This window comes from Coregonus lavaretus (genome assembly GCF_964263955.1).
Source record: "Coregonus lavaretus genome assembly, chromosome: 24".
Classification (NCBI taxonomy): domain Eukaryota; kingdom Metazoa; phylum Chordata; class Actinopteri; order Salmoniformes; family Salmonidae; genus Coregonus; species Coregonus lavaretus.
The window spans coordinates 24,029,462-24,052,971 of NC_140011.1; the positions used below are offsets into that span (position 1 = coordinate 24,029,462).

General features: G+C 43.0%; 1 protein-coding gene across 1 annotated transcript in view; it reads left to right on the forward strand.

Annotated features, from left to right (window-relative positions):
* Positions 1 to 2,959: 2,959 nt before the first annotated feature.
* The window catches only part of LOC311099441 (regulator of G-protein signaling 3-like), a gene marked incomplete at its 5' end in the record, with an annotated part of 148,211 nt that continues 127,660 nt past the window's right edge, over positions 2,960 to 23,510 (forward strand). Inside the window, 5 exons of the mRNA XM_084140126.1 lie at positions 2,960 to 3,038; positions 18,363 to 18,413; positions 20,568 to 20,626; positions 21,863 to 21,957; positions 22,197 to 22,265. Coding sequence (XP_083996252.1) covers positions 2,960 to 3,038; positions 18,363 to 18,413; positions 20,568 to 20,626; positions 21,863 to 21,957; positions 22,197 to 22,265 — 353 coding nt within the window. The remainder of the gene's footprint in view (positions 3,039 to 18,362; positions 18,414 to 20,567; positions 20,627 to 21,862; positions 21,958 to 22,196; positions 22,266 to 23,510) is intronic.

Below are 23,510 nucleotides of genomic sequence, written 5' to 3' on the forward strand. Positions count from 1 at the left end.
CTGAGCTCTGTTGTGGGAGGGATGATAATCGATCTCTTCACCAGCCATGTGTTTAAACGTACTAGACAAAACTAGTCTAGAAGCCTGGCAGGCTGGCCACTTAAGGCTAGATGGAGGCAGAGGGTGGTCGTGCTGTCTCACTGTTTTTCCTGGTGAAGTTTGGTAGGCGGTGGAAAAGCCAGACACTTGGAAGAAAGGAGCAGCTAGCCAGCCATGCACATTCATCTCCACAGTCTCCCTCTGGGTAAATGTCTGTTCTGGGCTTTGAGACTATAGAGCCGTTTTTTGCTCTCTGTAGCCATAATAATAATAATATGCCATTTAGCAGACACTTTCATCCAAAGCGACTTACAGTCATGTGTGCATACATTTTTACGTATGGGTGGTCCCGGGGTTCAAACCCACTACCCTGGCGTTACAAGCGCCATGCTCTACCAATTGAGCTACAGAGGCCATGTAGCCGTGCTTTGTGTACGCATGCTTTGCTCTCTAGTGTTGACTCTTGACAACACCGGTCCTTACTCCTGTGCTGGTGAGAGACTGAGGGTAAGATATTTGACTGTGTGAGTATTCCCAGTTCCCCACAGTGTCACTACCCAATCATGTCTAACAGAGGGAACCAGACTGACAGAGTAGAGAGTGGGAGATAGTTTTGAACCAAGCCTGAGATCTTCCTTTCCACCCTCAGAAAGAAAGTGTCACAATATCCAGGAATGTTGGGTGATTTAGCATGAGATAAATAGAGGAAAATGACATTAACCACACATGGCAGCCAGAAAGTCAGTCTCAAGTTCCATTCACTATAGTTCTGGAGAATCTTGACATTGTTGAATCCATTGTCCAGTGCAATCCTTCCTTGTCTAATTCTTGACATGAGATGACGTGAGATAGCTGCTGCGGATAACCTGTGTCTACCCAGCCTGACTCAGGGGATGTCTGAGTCTATTCCCAGAGATAGACTCTGTCCTGGGCTGTGCTTATCTGGGATTCCTCTTTCCAGCACAGCGGGAATGTCAGGAGTTTCAAACCATTGCTTTGTCTTTTCTTAAGAAGCAATGATAAGTAGAACATACATTAGAGAAGGGGAGTCAGGGGAAGAGAGAGTGGCGAGGCTGCGGAAAAGGGTGTCCTACATATGAGGGTTTGTTGTGTGTGTGTTTGTATGTGTGTGTGTGCGCAGGCTCTCTGGTAATGTGCCCAAATGAAATAACATATTAAGGTTACTGTGGCAGGTTTGGGGTGGGGCTATGTACAGTAGCCAGCCAGGGAGAGAGGAAGCTGCATGCAGAGTGAGTCGTCGTTTTAAGCCTCTCTTCATCTCTCCATCAATTGAAGCGCTGGCTTCATTTGGACCCCTTCTGTGGAAAACAGACTGGTAATCAGGATTAGTAGGGACCCTGCTAGCCCAGCTTGGCCAGGAAAGGGCAGGTCATCCCCAGGTTACTAGACGGCAGATAGCTTAGTGGTTAAGAGCGTTGTGCCAGTAACCGAAAGGTCGCTGGTTCTAATCCCTGAGCCAACTAGGTGAAAAATCTGTCGGTGTGCCCTTGAGCAAGGAACTTAACCCTAATTGCTCCTGTAAGTCGCTCTGGATAAGAGCGTCTGCTAAATGACAAAAAATAAAATAGACTACTTGAGCTGTACTGGGCGAGCTGGGAAAATAACATCCAGACAAAACCAATAGCAAGCCAAGTCACTATCCATTGGCTGTAATGGTCTGTTTTAAACAGAGATATTGGGGATTAGCCTCTATCCCCAAAATATGTGATGTTCTCTCCAGAAAATGTTTTACAGTTGGTTTGATGATGTAACTAAAGCAGACAGTGTCATCACTTTCCTGTTCAGTGCAATGCAGTTCAGTGGTGTAGATGAACACATTAGCTTGGCATTAATTCCTCTGCCAAGATAATGTATTCTAAAAATGTTATTTTTTTGAGAGAGATTTTGTGATGGATAACTAACAAAGCCAACACATTTTGTCATTTAACTCTGTTGAATAAACAGTTCCTTATCCTGTTGATAGAGACCAAACGTGTTGATATGTGTGTAATATATGAGTGTAAATGTACAGTATATATTGTGTTAGTGTGTATATGCTTTGCATTCACTGAGTGTACAAAACATTATGAATACCTGCTCTTTTCATGACATAGACTGACCTGGTGAATCCATGTGAAAGCTATTATCCCTTATTGATATCAATCGTTACATTCACCAATAAGTGTATTTGAAGGGGAGGAGACACGTTAAAGAAGGATTTTTAAGCCTTTAGACAATTGAGACATGGATTGTGTATGTGTGCCAATAAGAGGGTGAATGGGCAAGACAAAATATTTAAGTGCCTTTAAACGGGGTATGGTAGTAGGTGACAGGCGCACCGGTTTGTGTCAAGAACTGCAACGCTGCTGGGTGGAGGCCTTGGTCCATTGTCACCTATAGCAACAGGTCAAACCCAGCCTCCTTTCCTTTAACCCCACCCCCTGGTTCCTTCAGTCAAATGCTTTGCCCTGCCCTGCCCAATAACAAGTGTACATGATTGTCACTCTATCAAAGTGACAGGCGGTTGGATTTTAGGAGGTTAAAAGGGCATTGCCTGGGCATGCCCTTGTCCCCCTTCCTCCCTCCTGCACATGCACTCTCTCTCTCTTTTACAGATGGATTTCCCCCACTCTCTCTAGAAGAAATAAATAATGTGGACTTGACAGGGATAGCTGTTAGTCCCGTTCTCGCTCCTCTTTCTCTCTCTTTTCCCTGCGCTCAGTCTGCTCCTCTCTCTCCTCCCTCTGACTCTCCTTGTCTTTCCTCTTTCTCAGTCTGCCATTTTACTCTCTCTCGCTCTTTCGCTCTCTTGCTCTCTTGCTCTCTCTCTCTCTCTACTAGCTGCGGGTAGCGTCAAATTTCTGTTCTTTCCTCAGCTCCTCTGACCTCCTCTCATCTCCTGCTGTAGCCTCAGTCTGGGATGGATGCTCCCAGTGTACACATCGTCACCCCGGGCAACCTACCTGGCAACTCGCCCGAGTTCACTCTGAAAACTTTTGGTGAGTACAAGTCTTCTTTTTCTTTTGTTTTGGCTCCAAGTGAGAGGTTTGAGTAGTGAATTGTAGTTTTGGTGGTGTATTCTACTCTCTTCTCCAGAGGTTGAGTCATATGGGGGTGACGACCTCTCTTTCTTTCTCTCTCTTTCTCTCTCACTCTATCTCTATCCATCTGCACTTGAGGCCAAGAGCCTTGGGCACAAGTACTAAAATACTTTCATTTATGTTTAATATTTTAGCAAAGTGTGTCCACACCGAGTCAGCTCTGAGAAGTTATTCAAGCTCCACCCTTTTGGGTCAATGTAACTTTCAGTGCCACATGGACAATTCCTTCACCACATTGATAATAGACAGTGACAGTGCAGGAATTCGTCAATGGACACACATGATACACCGATACACCATACCTGAACATGAGCCTCTATTACCAGCATCTCTTTAGTGGGCTCAGGTGTACTGGGAAGTCATTTGGCTGGTAATGAGGGTCCCCTCATTTCTCAAATGATAAATCATTCATATAGGGTATTTAGACAGGACGATGCACCTGGTTTCAAAAGGCAACACTCATTAATAATGTAGTATTTACCTGTACTGCCTGAAGCTAGGAGAGGAGCATTAGGATAGGCAGCAGGGGGGTGGGGGGAGTTGAGTTGGAGCTCAAGGTTTAATGGGGTCACAGACTTGTTCCATGAGAGAATGAGTAGACACAATACATATGGAAATAGAATATACTCCTCTGGAAAATACATGAAAAAGTCATGGAGGGGCATGTGATTTGGAGATTATCTATAATCTGTTACATCTATTCAATACTTTTATGATTGTTTTAACTCCTTTAGCACAAATTGTGGGTGATACACATTGGTGGTGGGTCGGCTCAGGTCATTGTTTGTACCAGGGGTTGGAACCAAAATGATTTGTTCTGAACAGAAACATACCTTTTTTTCATTCCATTCCACTGTTCCGACCAGCAAAAGGAAGTTCTGAAACAGTTTATATCATTCCTTTCTGAAGTCTAGAAATACCTTAGTGAGGAAATCAGGGGGGTGGGCTGGGGGAAAGTAAATGTTACCTTTAATTATAACAAAACAACCTAATTTATCTTTCACACAATTCAACACCTTAAGTGGTAGGTTCTTTTTCACAAGAATTGCCACACCTCTACTTCTGGATGTAAATGATGAGAGAAACACTTGACCAATCCCCTTGTTGCAATTTCAGATGCTCCTTATCATCCAAATGAGTTTCTTGCAACAGAGCAATATTAATATTTTATTTTTTCAAAACCTTGAGAACTCACATCACTGCTTCATGATCAGATTTGAATAAAAAAGTTATCCAATGCTGCAAAAGCGCAGCGTAAAGTTATTTACCCGAGAGAGTCAATAAACGCAGCAGCCTCTTCAGGTGTGCAGAGCTTCTTAGGCGTTCCTTAGGCGCTGCTTGTCGGTGAGGTTGTGGAACTTTATAACCACAGGCCGTGGGCGCTGGTTGGGAATTTAACTGAACGTGTCCCTTCAGGATTTTCCGGAAGTCCCACCACACGGATATTGCATCTGCGTCCTCAATTATCCAAGTCATCAATGTGCTCCGCCATTTCGTGCACCTGTTTCTCAAGTGCCTTTATCTTAGTGTCCATTGATGTAGTTGACGTTTCCACAGTAGCAATTCTTCCTTCTGCCTCTTCAACACGCTTGACAACCTTCTGTAGTTCAGCTGAATGGCATCGATCACTTTAGTAATGTTATCAGTCATCCTTTGAATCACCAGGTCCATTGTGCCTGGATCCGCAATGGCGTTAGCATCGCTAACGTTAGTTAGCTCCTCCTGCACATCTACAAGGGTGGTGGTTTTGTTCGAGTTCTTAGTAGTTCTGCTGGGCATGTTGTCGGAAACTTTTGAGAAATAGCCGTCCAGACTCATTATTTATAGCAAATTCTACCACTTTTTCAAGCTAGAAAATGAATATAAAGAGAGAAATTAACGAATGCCACAGGCGCTTGCTGAAACACGGTGTTCTCTCTACGGCGCCATTTTGTCCCCCAGCTCCCATGATTTTAAAATAATGGTTCTGTTCCGGAACAGTATAGATCACTTTCGTTCCTGGTCCTGATTCTGTTCTGTGAAAATGTTTCTTCTTTTCAGGTTTACGGTTCTGTTCCCTGAACCGGTTCCAACCCTTGGTTTGTACCATTAGATATGACACTGTATGCATTATACATGTATATTGTTGTTGTTATCATGAACTGCACTGTTCTCAAACCCTCTTTTTATCCCAGCTAAGCACTTAAAATAGACAGAGCTATAACTGCACTATAATCAGGCTGTATTTGTCCCAGAGAGATTGAAGTAGTTGTGTACCAGCAGCGTGAGATGAGGATTACATCTGTAGAGTCATTACTGTAGTGCAGCAGATGCTTTCCTTCTTCTTTTTCACATGACACAAAAAGGAATGATAGAACCAGCAAAGCCTGCACAAAGCCATTGGCCCCATGCACTTTCCGTGTTCTAAACCTGCTCTTGTCTGCCGGCTTCCTTCAGTAATGCTTTTGCTTGTGGTGTTCTAGCCCATCGGGGGAAGAGGCACTGCCACACACACAATGTGTTGTTTACTACTCTGCCTCCCCCTGGATAAGTGGAAGGTTTCGCCCCCTAAATCCAAAATGCTGACTTGTCTTCCTCTCTCATTCCGCTGTTGTCGCACTGGCAGATGGGGTGCAAGTAATGTAAGCGAAGCTCCTGAGAGATTGACCCAGAAATGGTGTCAAATCATGTTGGAACGACATGTTTCTTCTTCATCCCTCTGCCTTGAAAACTGTGCTTACATACAATCTCTTATTTGCTGACTTTGCCCGACCCTCCACATTGACCGCAGACCTTATAATTGACTCGTTGGTCGAATTTTAAGAGGATACCATCAAGAACACTAGCGTTAATGTGCCCTTGCCAACCCCATAAATGGCCATTAATCACACAGACTTGTGCCAGCCGGAACCCAACCATAACAGGAAGCCCCAGTGTGCTTGGTTCCGCGATTGAACTTGACAGATCTTGAACGGCCACTCTGGAATAAGAGCCACTTAAGTCTCCTTTCACTGCTTTCCCCTCTGAGAGCTACCGATTAGGAAATTGGCTACATAGGCCCGACAGACATTCTTCCTTCCCTTAGCTGAGGTCCTTTGCTGAGAGAGGCACTTTAGGGCTAATTGCGACTACAGCACTGTCAGGCTACCACTGGGAAACTTTGTGCTCTGTGCTGGAGGTGCTGCTGGTGCTGCTTCTCTGTGACAAGCAAAGAGAGAAGAATATGGCATGGAAATTATGTAAGCAGCTGTGAGGGGAGAGAGAGAGAGAGAGAGAGAGAGAGAGAGAGAGAGAGAGAGAGAGAGAGAGAGAGAGAGAGAGAGAGAGAGAGAGAGAGAGAGAGAGAGAGAGAGAGAGAGAGAGAGAGAGAGAGAGAGAGAGAGAGAGAGAGAGAGAGAGAGAGAGAGAGAGAGAGAGAGAGAGAGAGAATATACTGGGTGATGTCAAAATAGAGAGAGCTGAGGCAGAGAGGAGACTGACAGCCTTAGATAGTGTTTTCGCCGTTTAGTCTGTCGTCTTGGAGTTTGCGGCCGGGTATCTTTGTGAGTAACACAGTTGACAGGAGGCTAGATGGAGGATGATAGTGTAAATACTGAGCTCTATGAATTGTGCAAGTGAAGTACAGATGGCTTGTTCCACTTGTCCCTTGGTAGACTTTTCTCTCAGTTATGCTTTAATTTCTTATGTAAGATAAAAGTGTCTGTGATGCAATGGTTATTGTCCACAGTTTCCAAAAATGGATCTGGGATGTCTCATGCCCCTTCTCCTTCTCATTTAAAACATGTTTTTCTCTCTTTCCCTTTTTATCACTCCCATCCCTCTCTTTCTCCTCTGCCTATATCCCGCCCTCTCCCACCCACCCTAAAGCTACTCTGCTAGTTGATTTCCTTTAAATGAAAGCTGTTGCTTTGATTCTCAAAGCTGCATGAATATTTCACTTTGTAGATAAACATTTAATGTGTAGAGTGTGATCAGCCATTCACATCTTTATTAATGCATGCTAACTGAGGTTTGGAGTCTGAGCTCAAGGGCGTAACTTTGTGTTGCATATTGGGGGGGGGGGGGTCAGTGGGTCAACGCCCAAGTGAGATTTCTTAAAAATAAATAGTTGTGAAATGGTTGTTTCTGGTGAATTTTGAAGGGAAAATACATCCCAAACTTTGCTGATAATTTGGTAAATATATCCCAACCACAACTAAAAATACCAATCATTTCTGTATTACTTTAAACTGTTGGTGTAACTCTAACAGTTCAGAAAGTAAACACGCTTGGCAATATGTTTGTAGAACTACTGTGTCAATTCTGGGTTGTGTTCGATTGACCATTTGCTACGTTGCGTAACGGCTTGTACTGAACGACACGTTTCCCCAAAACCTTCTTCAACGTTCTTGAACAGACTTTTAGATAACCTACGTTTTCTCTGTTTGGTGGGTGTGACGGGTGTGACTTGAAGTAGATGTCTTCACGGGTCCAACAGACCGTAAATTCCGAGATCCGACCTGGGACCTGAGCGGGTCCGGGGCCTAAATTCTGAGTTTTGTCTTCGATCTGGGTCATATCTGATATAATTGCCACGGGTCTCGGGTATGTACAATTCAAAGTGATTTACCAACTGGACCCGACTGGACCCATCCTCTGTTCATTTGTGTGAGGTGATGAGAACTGTGCGAGTTTGTTATCTGTGTCAGCCAATTGCAACTGAATAAAACGTATAGCTTATGTCCAGCTAAAACTGGTTCTGGCCGCTCACCTCATGTGTGCCTGCTGCTGAGGAGAGAGAGAGAGCAAGTGAGAAGAGCCTGGCCTAGGTTACTGTTGATTGTGAAAATGGAGGCCTTTTTCATTCAAGTAAAACAAAAGTTAGATGAGAAAAAGTATAGCCTAGTGAAAAGAAGCCAACAAGTGGAATGTCCTCCGTTGGGACAAGTTGTAATATTGTCGTGGACAAAGATGAGAAGAATGTTGGCGCAGCCAAATGGACTGTGTGTGTGCAACTCGCTATTCAGGTTTGATGAAATTTTCGAATTTGAATTTATTTATTTTCGTATTTATTGTCATTTGTTTTATAATTATTATTATTGTATATCATTATTATTATTATGGTAGACCTATTTAAGAATCTAAACCAGTGCAAAAAGTGTTTTCTTTCATTTTGTTGTGACATTTTCATTGACTAAATTAAGTTCGAACTGTCTTTTGAATTTTTTGCCCCTTAAGATAGGTTAAAAGTAGGCCTGTTGTAAAATAAATATAATTAGCCATTTGTTAGGGAGGCCTACGGTAGGCACTTGCTTTGTTGGTAATTGCTGCAATATAGGCCAAGCCTGTTCAAAACCTTTGTGAAGGTTTAAACCAGCTCTTTAAATATGCAACATGTGTTTTGTTTCATTCTGTTGAGCCATTTTCTTTGGCTAAATTAAGTTCCAACTGTAATGTTGTGTTGGCCGCAATATATAATTACTGGTAGGCCTATATCTGCTCGCACTCAAACCATGAAAAGGAAAAAACTAAGAGGGCGAGATGCAAAACTTAATTTAATGCCACAATATAATAACCTATTTGTATTACTTGACTTACTTTTGATATTACCCTAATAAAGTTAATACACTTTTTTGAAGGTTTGGTGTGGTATGGCTATTATTTGGCTTAGCTATTGTTGGCCTATGAAGGCAGTGCGCACCGGCGCTCCAACTGACTCCGACAGTTGAACATGAGATGAAGAACATGTTTTAGGCCTACCAGAGTTACTCCTTTAATCTAATATATAATGCTTATCTTTATAAAAAACATTCTGATCGGATATTTACGAATTACGCTCCTTCTGTACGCCTATATCTATATAGCAGTAATAGCCTATCTGATAAGGATAAAGAAATGTATGTCAGTGTCGGGTAAATGGCACCGGCATATCTCAATCTTTCTCTCGGTCTCTCTAGGGCTTGGTCTAAGATTTTTTTTAAATATTAATATCATACAGTGCATTCCTAGGCCTATAGGCCTATATGCATACAATGCCCTGATACATTTGCGCTCCAAACTCCAACAGCTGAATCGTGAGGTGGACATTTATTGTTTTAGGAAAGTAAAAACCAATAATACAAACACAACACATCCAAACACAACAAATAGTTTTTTTGTAATTTGTTATACATTGCCTTCGGAAAGTATTCAGACCTCTTGACTTTTCCACATTTTGTTAGGTTACAGCCTTATTCAAAAATTAATTAAATCGTTTTCCCCCCTCATCAATCAACAAACAATACTCCATAATGACAAAGCAAAACCAGGTTTTTAGAAAGTTTTGCAAATGTATAAAAAATTCAGACCCTTTACTCAATATTTAGACCCTTTACTCAGTACTTTGTTGAAGCACCTTTGGCAGCAATTACAGCCTTGAGTCTTCTTGGGTATGACGGTACAAGCTTGGCACACCTGTATTTGGGGAGTTTCTCCCATTCTTCTGTGCAGATCCTCTCAAGCACTGTCAGGTTGGATGGGGAGCATTGCTGCACAGCTATTTTCAGGTCTCTCCAGAGATGTTCGATCGGGTTCAAGTCCGGGCTCTGGCTGGGGCACTCAAGGACATTCAGAGACTTGTCCCAAAGCCACTCCTGCATTATCTTAGCTGTGTGCTTAGGGTCGTTGTCCTGTTGGAAGGTGAACCTTCGCCCCAGTCTGAGGTCCTGAGCGCTCTGGAGAAGGTTTTCATCAAGGATCTCTCTATACTTTGCTCCGTTTGTCTTTGCCTCGATCCTGACTAGTCTCCCAGTCCCTGCCCCTGAAAAACACAATATAATAATAATAATATGCCATTTAGCAGACGCTTTTATCCAAAGCGACTTACAGTCATGCGTGCATACATTTTTTTTGTGTATGGGTGGTCCCGGGGATCGAACCCACTACCTTGGCGTTACAAGCGCCGTGCTCTACCAGCTGAGCTACAGAGGACCAGCTGAGCTACAAACACCCAAACAACACAATGCTGCCACCACCATGCTTCACCGTAGGGATGGTTCCAGGTTTCCTCCAGATGTGACGCTTGGCATTCAGGCCAAAGAGTTGAGGCTTGGTTTCATCAGACCAGAGAATCTTGTTTCTCATGGTCTGAGAGTCTTTAGGTGCCTTTTGGCAAACACCAAGCGGGCTGTCATGTGCCCTTTACTGAGGAGTGGCTTCCGTCTGGCCACTCTACCATAAAGGCCTGATTGGTGGAGTGCTGCATAGATGGTTGTCCATCTGGAAAGTTCTCCCATCTCCACAGAGTAACTCTAGAGCTCTGTCAGAGTGACCATTGGGATCTTGGTCACCTCCCTGACCAAGGCCATTCTCCCCCAATTGCTCAGTTTGGCCAGGCAGCCAGCTCTAGGAAGAGTCTTGGTGGTTCCAAACTTCTTCCATTTAAGAATGATGGAGGCCACTGTGTTCTTGGGGACCTTCAATGCTGCAGAATTGTTTTGGTACCCTTCCCCAGATCTGTGCCTCGACACAATTCTGTCTCGGAGATCTACAGACAATTCCTTCGACCTCATGACTTGGTTTTTGCTCTGACATGCACTGTCAACTGTAGGACCTTATATAGACAGGTGTGTGCCTTTCTAAATCATGTCCAATCAATTGAATTACGACAGGTGGACTCCAATGAAGTTGTAGAAACCTCTCAAGGGTGATCAACGGAAACAGGATGCACGTGAGCTCAATTTCGAGTCTCATAGCTAAGGGTCTGAATACTTACGTAAATAAGGTATTTCTGTTTTTTATTTTTTATAAATTTGCAAAGAAACTAAAAACCTGTTTTCGCTTTGTCATAATGGGGTATTGTGTGTAGATTGCTGAGGATTTTTAAAAATGTTTTCAATTTTAGAATAAGGCTGTAACGTAACAAAATGTGGAAAAAGTCAAGGGGTCTGAATACTTTCCGAAAGCACTGTAGGTCGTTATTAAGAACACATAACTGTGGATAATTTGGCCAATATCGCTTGTTTTTTAATGGTGCTGGCAGCGCCCAGTCGAAGGTTTCTTTCTCTCTCTCTTTCTTCTTTTGAATCTGAATGGGTCTCTCGGATCCGAACTGGCATTGGTCTGTTTTTCCATGGGCCTTTTTCAGAATGGGTCTGACTGTCCTCGGTTCCATTTGGAACGGGTCTCCGTTTAATTTTTTATTTATTTATGCATATCGGGTCAGGTGGTAAAGGCATGCATACAACTTTTTGGACCTGTGAATACCTCTAGCTTTGAAGCCCAAACCCTCCCTGTTTTTCAACCTTGTTGTTCAGAACAGCACCGTTTCCGTTTAATAGATCGTTGCATTAAAAAAAAATTGGACTGAACGCAGCCCTGGTGACTTTTCTACTCCAGAATTAATGACTGGTGACATCATTTAAATAAAATGTTCACCTCCAAAAATGAGCCTAACAACATATTGGTCCATATTGTCAGGCTGGTGTGTTATTTAGCAATAAACATTATCACCTATAGCCTAACTGATGCAGCATAGTGGTTATAATAAATAGGCTGAAGCATGTCCATCTGTATTTGTGCTAATCTTTAGCAAGATCAGCGCTTCCCAAACCCAATTGAATGAACTGCTACTATGTTACACAGAAATGGATATAAAAATACCTTTTACTCATCAAGAAACAGTACATACAAAAACCAGTACCTGGTTTCCCTTCCATATTGAAATCAAGAAGAAAAAACATATAAAGGAGAAATAAACCAGCTTACTGCTGTGCATCTCTATCAATAAATACTAGGGTGGGCCAATTTATTTTGTAGATTTTTTCAATTGAAATAAAATATTAAGTTGGTTCTGGAAGTATTCTTAGGGTGATTATTAGGGTGCATAAACATGATGAGTGCTTCCCCCCCCCCCCACAATTTTGGCCTTCATATTTGTTTTCTAAACATAAATAAGGAGGATAGGTTGACTGCCATGCTTGAGCCTGTACTGCCTGAGGTTCAGAGAAACAGCCCTTCTCTAATTATGAAGCCTACTAGAAACCAGTTGTTTCAAAGTTTATAATACTACCAAAGTGGTCTTTGAACTCACAAAATTGAGCCAATTATAACCATTACCAGTTATCACTTGTTTTTCATGCCCATCACATCGCAATAGAAACCTCCTCCATTTGAAAAATATCATTTTCTATATAATTCTTATTCGTACTTATGACTTTACCATTTTAAATGTGACTGTACTTTGTTACCAGTTAGTTCACAGAATTAAGGGGTTTGTTAAGAAGAGAGAGGAGAGGGAGAGAAAGAGAGGAGCTATTGCTCCGTTCTCCTTACAAGCCTTGCACAACTTATTTCATTTCACAAACCATGGCCTCGAGGATGAGGTCCAAACCAAGCATAATTGGCGGTGGGGGGATCCAATCATAAAATTAGCAATTGAGTAGTACTCTGTAGTGTAAAGCCACAAAAAGCCAGTAGTTACGGTGGGAAAACAATTTCCAATCCATCAAATCTCCTCTCTCTCTCTCTCTCTCTCTCTCTCTCTCTCTCTCTCTCTCTCTCTCTCTCTCTCTCTCTCTCTCTCTCTGCTAGCAACTAAAATAAATTGTTGAGTCATTGAAAGCTTTTTATGCCCTATAATCAGTTTTTCGTTAAATTTTTCTCTCCATTTCAGATAAGCAATAACTTTCTAAAAAGATCTTGCTAGTTTGCTACAGTTACCCAGACAGCACAGAGTGGTGAGGTAGCATGAAAAGCGGTGTGTTCCGCACTATCTCAATCGCCTAATCATTTATCCAGCCATCCTATTGAAGCAGTGCGTTTGATAATGAAACTCTTCAGTCTCTGATTGAATTTCGTTGAAATCCTTCCTCTCTGTGTTCTGGCAGCTGAGGCACAAGAAGATGAATTTGGGGGTTGTATGTTGTATAATTTACAAGTAAAAGGTTTCTGAATTCTTGCAAAGAAGTGAAGAAGGCCTACTCCCTCTCATCAAATCCACCCTTTGTACCTTTTGATCAAATGGAATGAATCGCTGTTCTCTCTGAGGAAAACACATCTCGTAACCAAAACACTTCTCAGTTCTGATATCACTCCTATTCACCTTACTCTTCTTCAAACAATGGCCACCACAGTTTACACATAAGCAAACCAACTCTGTGTGGACATAGTTTAGTTGCTGTACTGGCCCAGCCTTCGAAATGTAAATAGACAAATAAGCAGTGGAGGGATTCAGAGCTTAAAGAGAAAGAGAGAGAAAGAGAGAGAAGATTTCTGAGAGGGTTCAGTTAATGAAACAACGTTGGGCTTGGCTCAGGCTCCCGCTGGTTACCAGGGTACAAGATCTCATTAGCAATGGTTCACTGGCTGTCTCCTGTAGCCTTCACAGGCCTGTCTGACAGGAGACAGCAAGATGGCCGCCTGCTGAGGCCGTTGTGTTGGCGTTGTCTTTGACCGATGATGCATAATATGTCCTGTATAGTTGGTAGGTGGGTGGTTGGGTGCTTTGATGTGTAGTGTACTGTATACTGTATGTAGTGTAGTGGTCAACAACTTTGGTCCTGGAGATCTACAGTGTGTATTCAGACTCATGCACCCTGAAGGTCTCCAGGACCAGGGTTGGCGTCTCTTGCTCCATACGCCCATGTGTGACTGCTTTTTACGGCTTTTTATTTATACTGCATAGTCTCTATGCCACTAAGTTTAATTGAACATGTATTTCCAAGTGTTCCTTGGCTTGCAAAAGTATTAGCCATACTTTATTTTATTCATTGAACATGATTATGGCTCAGTTGGTAGTCTAACTTTCATCCCCAAATTGAAAGGGAGCCATATCATTTTAAAGTCACCATCAACAGGCTCACCTCAGGTGTGTCCTCTCACCACTGCCCTATATCCTGTTCACTGATGATTGTCGTAGCCAGTATGAGAACTGACACATCCTGAAGTTCATGCCGATGAAACTGCCCATGGCCCTGTTATTGATGATTGTGTACATTGGTGCGACAGTGCATTCTTACAACTGAATGTGACCAAAAACAAAGATATGTGTATTGATTTCAGGTGTCAACCCCCTACCCCTAAGAACACTATCATATACACAAAATAGTCCAAATTGGTGAAGTGAAATGAAAAAAATTACTTGTTAAATTTTTTTCTAAAAGATTAATAACGGAAAAGTTGTGCGTGCATATGTATTCACCCCCTTTACTATGAAACCCCTAAATAAGATCTGGTGCAACCAATTACCTTCAGAAGTCACATAATTAGTTAAATAAAGTCCACCTGTGTGCAATCTAAGTGTCACATGATCTGTCACATGATCTCAGTATATAAACACCTGTTTTGAAAGGCCCCAGAGTCTGCAACACCACTAAGCAAGGGGCACCACCAAGCAAGCGGCACCATGAAGACCAAGGAGCTCTCCGAACAGGTCAGGGACAAAGTTGTGGAGAAGTACAGATCAGGGTTGGGTTATAAAAAATACATCCCATGGAGCACCATTAAATCCATTATTAAAAAATGGAAAGAATATGGCACCACAACAAACCTGCCAAGAGAGGGCCGCCCACCAAAACTCACGGACCAGGCAAGGAGGGCATTAATCAGAGAGGCAACAACGAGACCAAAGATAACCCTGAAGGAGCTGCAAAGCTCCACAGCGGCGATTGGAGTATCTGTCCATAGGACCACTTTAAACCGTACACTCCACCGAGCTGGGCTTTACGGAAGAGTGGCCAGAAAAAAGCCATTGCTTAAAGAAAAAAATAAGCAAACACGTTTGGTGTTCGCCAAAAGGCATGTGGGAGACTCCCCAAACATATGGAAGAAGGTACTCTGGTCAGATGAGACTAAAATTGAGCTTTTTGGCCATCAAGGAAAACACTATGTCTGGTACAAACCCAACACCTCTCATCACCCTGAGAACACCATCCCCACAGTGAAGCATGGTGGTGGCAGCATCATGCTGTGGGGATGTTTTTCATTGGCAGGGACTGGGAAACTGGTCAGAATTGAAGGAATGATGGATGGCGCTAAATAAAGGGAAATTCTTGAGGGAAACCTGTTTCAGTCTTCCAGAGATTTGAGACTGGGACGGAGGTTCACCTTCCAGCAGGACAATGACCCTAAGCATACTGCTAAAGCAACACTCAAGTGGTTTAAGGGGAAACATTTAAATGTCTTGGAATGGCCTAGTCAAAGCCCAGACCTCAATCCAATTGAGAATCTGTGGTATGACTTAAGGATTGCTGTACACCAGCGGAACCCATCCAACTTGAAGGAGCTGGAGCAGTTTTGCCTTAAAGAATGGGAAAAAATCCCAGTGGCTAGATGTGCCAAGCTTATAGAGACATACCCCAAGAGACTTGCAGCTGTAATTGCTGCAAAAGGTGTCTCTACAAAGTATTGACTTGGGGTGGGGGAGTTATGAATGGTTATGCACGCTCAAGTTTTCTGTTTTTTTGTCTTATTTCCTGTTTGTTTCACAAAAAAAATTATTTTGCATCTTCAAAGTGGTAGGTATGTTGTGTAAATCAAATGATAAACCCCCCCAAAAAATCTATTTTAATTCCAGGTTGTAAGGCAACAAAATAGGAAAAATGTCAAGGGGAGTGTATACTCTGTCAAGCCACTGTATGTTGTTGATGATGAAGGTGATGACGTTGATGATGCTTTTTGTTTTTGTCAGCATATTGTTGATATGTTGTTGACGAGATTATCTAAGAATACACAGAGCACTTTACTTATTAGGCAACTTTGGCTTGCTATACTTTTGACATTAGCTGCTGCTAATGTCGATCACTAGTAGGTCTACCGTATATATTTGTATTGTTGGCTGTCAGCCTTATGATTTGATGTACTAGCTCATTGTATTTACTATAACTGTGCATTGTGATCCATGTGGATTTTATTAAACCAATTGCCCTCTGGGTTTCTGAATAAACACTTTGTGACATCTGCTGATGTAAAAAGGGCTTTATAAATACATTTCATTGATTGATTGAATAAAGTTGAAACTCTGTAGTGTTGCCCAAGCCATTGTTGTCTGTGACCTCTCTCTGTCCTCTGTCCTGGCCCTGGTACAGTGGCTGGGTTCTGTTCTGTGTGACATGAGCTGGAGCCAACCGGATAGATGCCCATTGTTGCCAGTGTTTCCTAGTCTGCCCCATTTTATTTCAGTCTCACTCCCTCAGTCTCCCCCTCTGTCTCTCAACGTCTCTCCCAGTCTCTCTCAATGTCTCCCAATTCCAATATCGTTCTGTGTCTCCCTGTCTCTTCCTGTCTCCTACACTCTCTACTGTAACTATCTACTACCCTCTCCCAGTCTCAGTCCTTCATTATGGAGACTGGCATGCCAGTGACAGGTGTATCAGATGCATTCCCATTGTCTCCAGTCTCTCCCGGTATCTCTGCCCCGAGCACCGTGCTCCTCTCTGGACTGGTTTGCGCCAGACACTGGGTCTTTCCCCCTGACCTCCCACCACCCTAACATCATGGCAGGCCATTGAACAATGCTCCAGTTTCTCCAAACTGCTGCCACAGACACAGACAGAGCATGAGATGGCATTAGTCCTACTACCCCAGGCATGCACATACAGTTGGCTAAGCATTGAATGCCTCCGCTCTTTATTTCCTGTACTGTTTAACCTGTTTCAACCAGGGAAATCCTTCAGACTTCGTAACAGCTCTTGAGATTAAATGAAAGTATACTGTATGTGAATCCTTTTAATTTCTGATTTGTCAGTGATTGGCCAGGTGATGGCATGGGTGTCTCAGTTTGATTGAGCCAGTTAAGCCTTCTTTTATAAGTGTTCTTACACAACAATCACCTAGTTGACTACTGGGTCTATTTGAGATCATATTTAAATCTCATTCTGTTGTTATAGCCAGCTGGTGTTTCCTCCATTGTGTCTTAGCAGCTCCTTAGCTAACCTCCTCATTCCAGCATTAGGACATTCACCACCTGTTGTTGATCTTCAAAGCTAATGTGTTTAGGTTTACTGCTTTCTCACCTTCAGCTGAATTATTTCAAGCCCTCTAATGGGCGGTGTACTCTTCAGCGTTTAAAGCAGGCACTGTTCGGTAATAAAGAACAGTAAGTGATATTTGATTTGCAAGTGCACATAGCCAAAACAGGGTTTGGTGTAAATAAGATTCCTCAAAGTGTTATAAAACACTGTTATGTGTTTTGTGTGTGTGTCTGTGTGTATGTGTGTGTGTCTGTGTGTATGTGTGTGTGTGCCTATCTGTGTATGTATGCCCTCTCTGTGTAAAGCAGTGTAGCATCAGGGTCTGTGGGGTGTAGTGCGTCGAGCTCAATGCTCCCTCGTCTGCCAAGCTCTATTAGTTCACTCCCTGTCTCTCAGGCTGTGCCCTTCACTTCCAAAAAGCTACAGTCCCTCTCTGTCCTGGTAAACTGCACTCCTTCGCTCCCCTCCCTGTCCTGGTACTTACCCCTGTCTTGGAAATACCTCCTTCTTCCTTTCCATGACCGTGCTTCACCGTAGTTTCCTCATGGCTCCCCAGCCCATAGTTCCCAACGTTTTGGGATTGTGACCCACTTAACCTCCCTTCTAGTGACCCACCACATGCTTAAAGCAGTGTTTCCAACCAGTTGTTCAATGACAAATACAGTAGTCTAACTAGAAAGCCATGCCAACTTCAGTGTGGGAATCTCAAACATCACAAGGCACAAAGGCCACTGGGCCAGTGTCATACCTAGCTGGTCCAATCCCATCTTTACATAATGCTGGGGGTGGGTGGGGTTTAGCTACAGTGCCAAAGTCAATATCACACAGGGTAAATAGCAGCATGGTTGATATGCTAACACACGTAGCCCCAGGACACAGCAACAGTAGATTATTTGCTAACTCTGCCAACACTGTTTGCTTTGGGTGAGGGCACTGCCAACTCCCAGCACCTATCCTGTTTAAGTCAAGAACACAATACAACGCTGAGTAACTTGTGTTAATGACAGTGGAGATCTCTTCTGTGTGTGTAATCAGCAAGGCAATGTTCCCCCCCGTCCCTCCATCTTCCTTCCACACTACACAGGAAATATTCTTATCTCAGATCCTGGAGATGCAAAAAGGAAATCCAGAGATTCATAAAAGCAAATGTTTATGCTCAAGGTTATACAATGTATTCACGTCTATTAAGCCTACTGATTAAGCACACATATTGTTGTGGACTAGACCAGAGGACGCTAACACAGTTGCACATGGATGCACCGCTATGTTTGACCCAATCATTAGGAATATTTTCCTGTCTGCTCTCTGCCCATAGGTCAGCTGAAGCTGTCAATCATCCCAGAGGATGGACTCCTTATCGTCCATGGTGAGTACCAGGATGTCATCCTCCAATCTGTTGTCAACTCCACCACAGACATGTAAACAGTTGTCTTCTTTTAACATGGCTAAATAGGTTTGACAGTGTGGCACTTATGAATATGGTAGGTCATATAATGTTAAGTTCCTTCAAAGAATATACAGTGCTCTCTGTAATTATTGGGACAGTGAAGCATTTTTACTTATTTTGGCTCTATACTCCAAAAGTTAGGATTTTAAATCAAACAATGACTATGAGGTTAGTGCAGACTGTCATCTTTAATTTGAGAGTATTTTCAACAAAATATCAGGTGAACCGTTTAGAAATTAAATTGTGTACATAGCCCCCCCCCCCCCCCCCCCCCCCCCAAATGCTAACCTTCCTTGTTATTGTAATGGTGAGAGGTTAGGATGTCTTGGGGGTATGAAATTTGTGCGTCTGTAACTTTCTCATTTCTCATTATTCACGATTCATTCAGGGTTAGCTGTAATCATGGTAGCATCCACATTAATGTAGAAGTATTTACAAACATATTCTATTCTTATTTACAATAAAAGTGACTCCAAAATGACACAATACATTATTTACCATTAATTTCTTTTGGGCACAAAATAAACTGAACCACAACCAAAACAAACAGCAAATGCATCCAACAAATGTGTAGAGTCACAAGCTTGATGTAGTCATTGCGTGCTATGAATATGGCACCAGATACTTTACTTTTTACTACTTTAATACATAAATAAGTGAATTTGTCCCAATACTTTTGGTGCCCTAAAATGGGGGGACTATGTACAAAAAATGCTGTAATTTCTAAACGGTTCACCCGATATGGATAAAAATACCCTCAAATTAAAGCTGACAGTGTGCACTTTAACCCCATAGTCATTGTTTGATTTCGAATCCAAACTTTTGGAGTATAGAGCCAAAAAGAAGGAAAAAGCTTAATGTCCCAATAATTACGGAGGGAACTGTAGAATATAAATTGGGCTTTGTATGAGAATTGTACAGCTTTTTATGCTAATCTTAGTGGTGTTTCTGTATGGTTTCTGCCTTCCTGCCCAGCTATTTTGCATTGTCATCTAGTTCTCCTCGCTCTCTGTTTCTCTGTTTCTCTGTTGCTGTTTTCTCTCTAATTTGTGTTGCTGTGGTGGAGAGCCACTCTGCAGCCTAAAGGGAAAACACAAAGGGAACAAATGTCAACCCAGCTCAAGTCAGAGGCCCGACTGCGTGTGTTGCGTGTTTGCAATGCTTCTTTCAGACACATAGAACACACACACACACGCACACACGCACACACACACACAAACACACACACACACACACACACACACACACACACACACACACACACACACACACACACACACACACACACACACACACACACACACACACACACACACACACACACACACACACACACACACACACACACACACACACACACACACACACACACACACACACACACACACACACACACACACACACACACACACACACACACACACACACACAGAGACACAGACACAGACACAGACACAGACACAGACACACACACAGACGCACACCCGCAAGCAGATGCAAACAGATGCAAACAGTTACACACACACACACACACACACATACACACACACACACAATGACAGCATTGTTTTGAAGCTCTGTCACTGTGAGTCGACAGAATCTGGTGTCACTGGGTTCCCAGAACATTTCTCCTCAGTAGAATATGTCCCCAGCTCAGTGACACCCACCAGTGCAGCACAATCTCTGAAATAATATTTCACTAATGGAGATTGTGTTGCAGCTGTGGTCAGGTAAAGTGGGACACGTCGCCAAGTGCCCTCATAAACACACAGATAGTTCCACCCTCACTGTGTACCAGTGGAAGAGGATCTAGGCCTGTATTAAATTAAAAGTATCTCAATCTTAAATCTCAATCTCAAACCATTTTACTATTTGCTTTATGTACTGTGTTCCTTATGATATCAAAGGGCTTAATTCTACCACTTCCATCACCCTAACCTCTCATCATACATGTAGGTTCACTGAATACCAGAGACCAGTCACACAACAAAAGTGTCCCCTTTAGTGTCCTGATGGTATTTCATTGTTTGTTGTGAATTATTCATTTCTATGTACCCAATCTTGTACCCACAGTAATGGAGGCAAAGGGCCTTATGGGAAAAGAACACGCCACATGTGACTCATATGTTAAGGTATGTGACTCTGCCTCCACGGCAGCGTGTGCATGCTTTGGTTCCATCCCAATCAACTAGTCATGGTATTCAATCTAGACTCAGATTAGTTTAATCAGGTGTGTTAATGCTGGGCTGGAAGAAAATCGCCCCCCCCCCCCCCCCCCCCCACACACACACACACACACACACACACACACACAGTGGGTCTGCTAAGCTGATAGCAGAAGTCACAACCCCTCTTTTAGGATGGCTTTTGATTTTTTTGTTTGTTCAGATTTCATCTCTCAGCAGACCTTGGCACAGGTCAGACGGATTAGTGCCGGCGGTATTATATTGTGTGTGTGTGTGTGTGTGTGTGTGTCTGTGTCTGTGTGTGTGTTCTAGAGTATATGAGAAAGACGCGGAGGATGTACTGCGCTGTCACAGACGCTGAGCTATCTGCTAGATTACCCTCAGTAACATGGAGTGACAGCTCTAATCTTCCACCCTCTGTGTCTACACGGAGTATATCAAATCAAATCAAATGTTATTTGTCACATGACCTTACAGTATTCTGTGATGCCGATGTGAATACTGTGTTAGTCAGTCTCAGTCTAGAATTCTCAGTCCCAGCCCGCCAAAGCAACGCTCACAAAGAGTCTTTGTTTACAAAGTACTGTTACACAAATACTGTCCACACAAATGTGATTATATTGAATCATATTATGAAGAAAATGAGGAAGTGCGTAAATACCATAATGCTGGTTTGATTGAATGGAGCTCTCACAGCCCAACCCGAGCACTCCGTTCTGCCACCTCTGGTCTCTTGGCCCTTCCTCCCCTAAGGGAGGGCAGCTCCCGCTCAGCCCAGTCCAAGCTCTTCTGTGTCCTGGCACCCCAATGGTGGAACCAGCTTCCCCCTGAGCTAGGACAGCAGAGTCCCTGTCCATCTTCCGAAAACATCTGAAACCCTACCTCTTCAAAGATGATCTTAAATAATCCCACAGCACCCTCCCTCGCGACCCCCTTCTCACCCGACCCCCCCCCCCCCCCCCCCCAAAAAAAGACAAAAATAGAATGCCTTGCACTTTACTTTTTATTTTATTTTACTAGACTCTGTCTCTAGCTACTTTATTGAGGAAAAATGTACTTACTATGACAGATATGTGGTTGTCCCACCTAGCTATCTTAAGATGAATGCACTAACTGTAAGTCGCTCTGGATAAGAGCGTCTGCTAAATGACTCAAATTTAATGTAAATGTTTTCTCTCTCAGTTGGGTATGGTACCTGATGGTGATCCTGGAGGACAACAGAAGACTAAGATGGTGCCGGACTGCAAGTGCCCCATCTTCCTGGAAACCTTTTACCTGTGAGCCCAAATATTTTAGTATACTATCTCAAATAAGGACACACAAACATTTCGATTTTCAACAACTTATTTTTATTCATCTGTGAATCTGCTTTTGTCTGTGTGTGTGTAACTCTTTTTTTTTGTCACTCATGCCTCAGGTGCTTTCAATTGATATGAATTGGCGTTATACTGTATTAGATAGGCCCCTAGGAATTGACAGGGTGTATAATAACGGATGGTGTTTCTGTTGTTTTCAGTGACGTCACTGAGGAGCAGCATCAGAAGAGGCTACTGTTCACCATGTGGAACTGTGACCAAATCTCAAGGTATCAGTCAATGGCATGGTGATGATGACAATGGTGATGATGATGATGATAATATATGTATTTTAGATAGCGCTTTTTATTATACAGATCATCTAAAAGATGGTTAAGAAAAAGTATGTCATTCTTGGGCTGGACAATAGTCTTCAACAGAGGCTGCTGTGTCCAGGTCACATCCAACTCCGGTGGGATGCACATAGGCCAAGCCTACAACAGTCTCCTGAAAGTCAGTCAAGAGCCTTCACTCTCCACCCTTAGCACTCTCCTCCGCCACACCGTTCTCAGCTCATCTGATGCCCTGATGCAGGCTTGAGTAGGGGGGAATCAATGTTCACATCCAGCAGGGGGGAGACAGGTCCGGAACATCAAGCCAGCCCATGCCAGCCCTTGCCATCGCCAGCTTCTCTGCAAACTCTGTTGGTAGATACGCCTCAAACAACATGTATCACCCACCTGGGTGAAGCCTGCGCCTGCTAGATTTCGCTAGGGCGCCAGAGACTCACTACACATCAGTCCACCTTGAAGTGAGAGATCCACTCACAACTACAGCAAGCCTCTGTGATGTCCAAGACTTTGTCATCTAGCTAAAGTTTCAAATAAAAACAAAAGCTAGATAGCTAGTTACCATTGGGTTATCATGGACTTGCTGGTCTTATGACTCAGTTGAATCGATATATATATAAATAATCAATACAATAATTAATTTACAAAATAAAAAGTTGTATCAACAATAAAAATAACACATAAAAACAATCAAATATTTACAGATTTACAGGAGCTCTATGCCTAGGCAACCACATGGCGCCATGGCAACCATGGAACAGAACAATGAAGATAGTGATAATAGTGATTCATTTGATTTATTTAAAGGGTTTTAGATTTTTGATGATGAATGTTGAAGGAATGCATATACCTCTGCTTCTGCTTATCAGCATTATTATACACACACGCACACACACACACACACACACACACACACACACACACACACACACACACACACACACACACACACACACACACACACACACACACACACACACACACACACACACACACACACACACACACACACACACACACACACACACACACACACACACACACACACACTGAGCTGTCAGCTCCAGTTGAAGTAGAAAGCTGCCTTTATAATTGATGCAGAGGCTGCGGCTGTGTGTGGGAGTGTGTGGTCATGCGTCTGGAGTTACTCTCGCCTTCTTGCCTCTGCTAGCCTCGATTGTAACA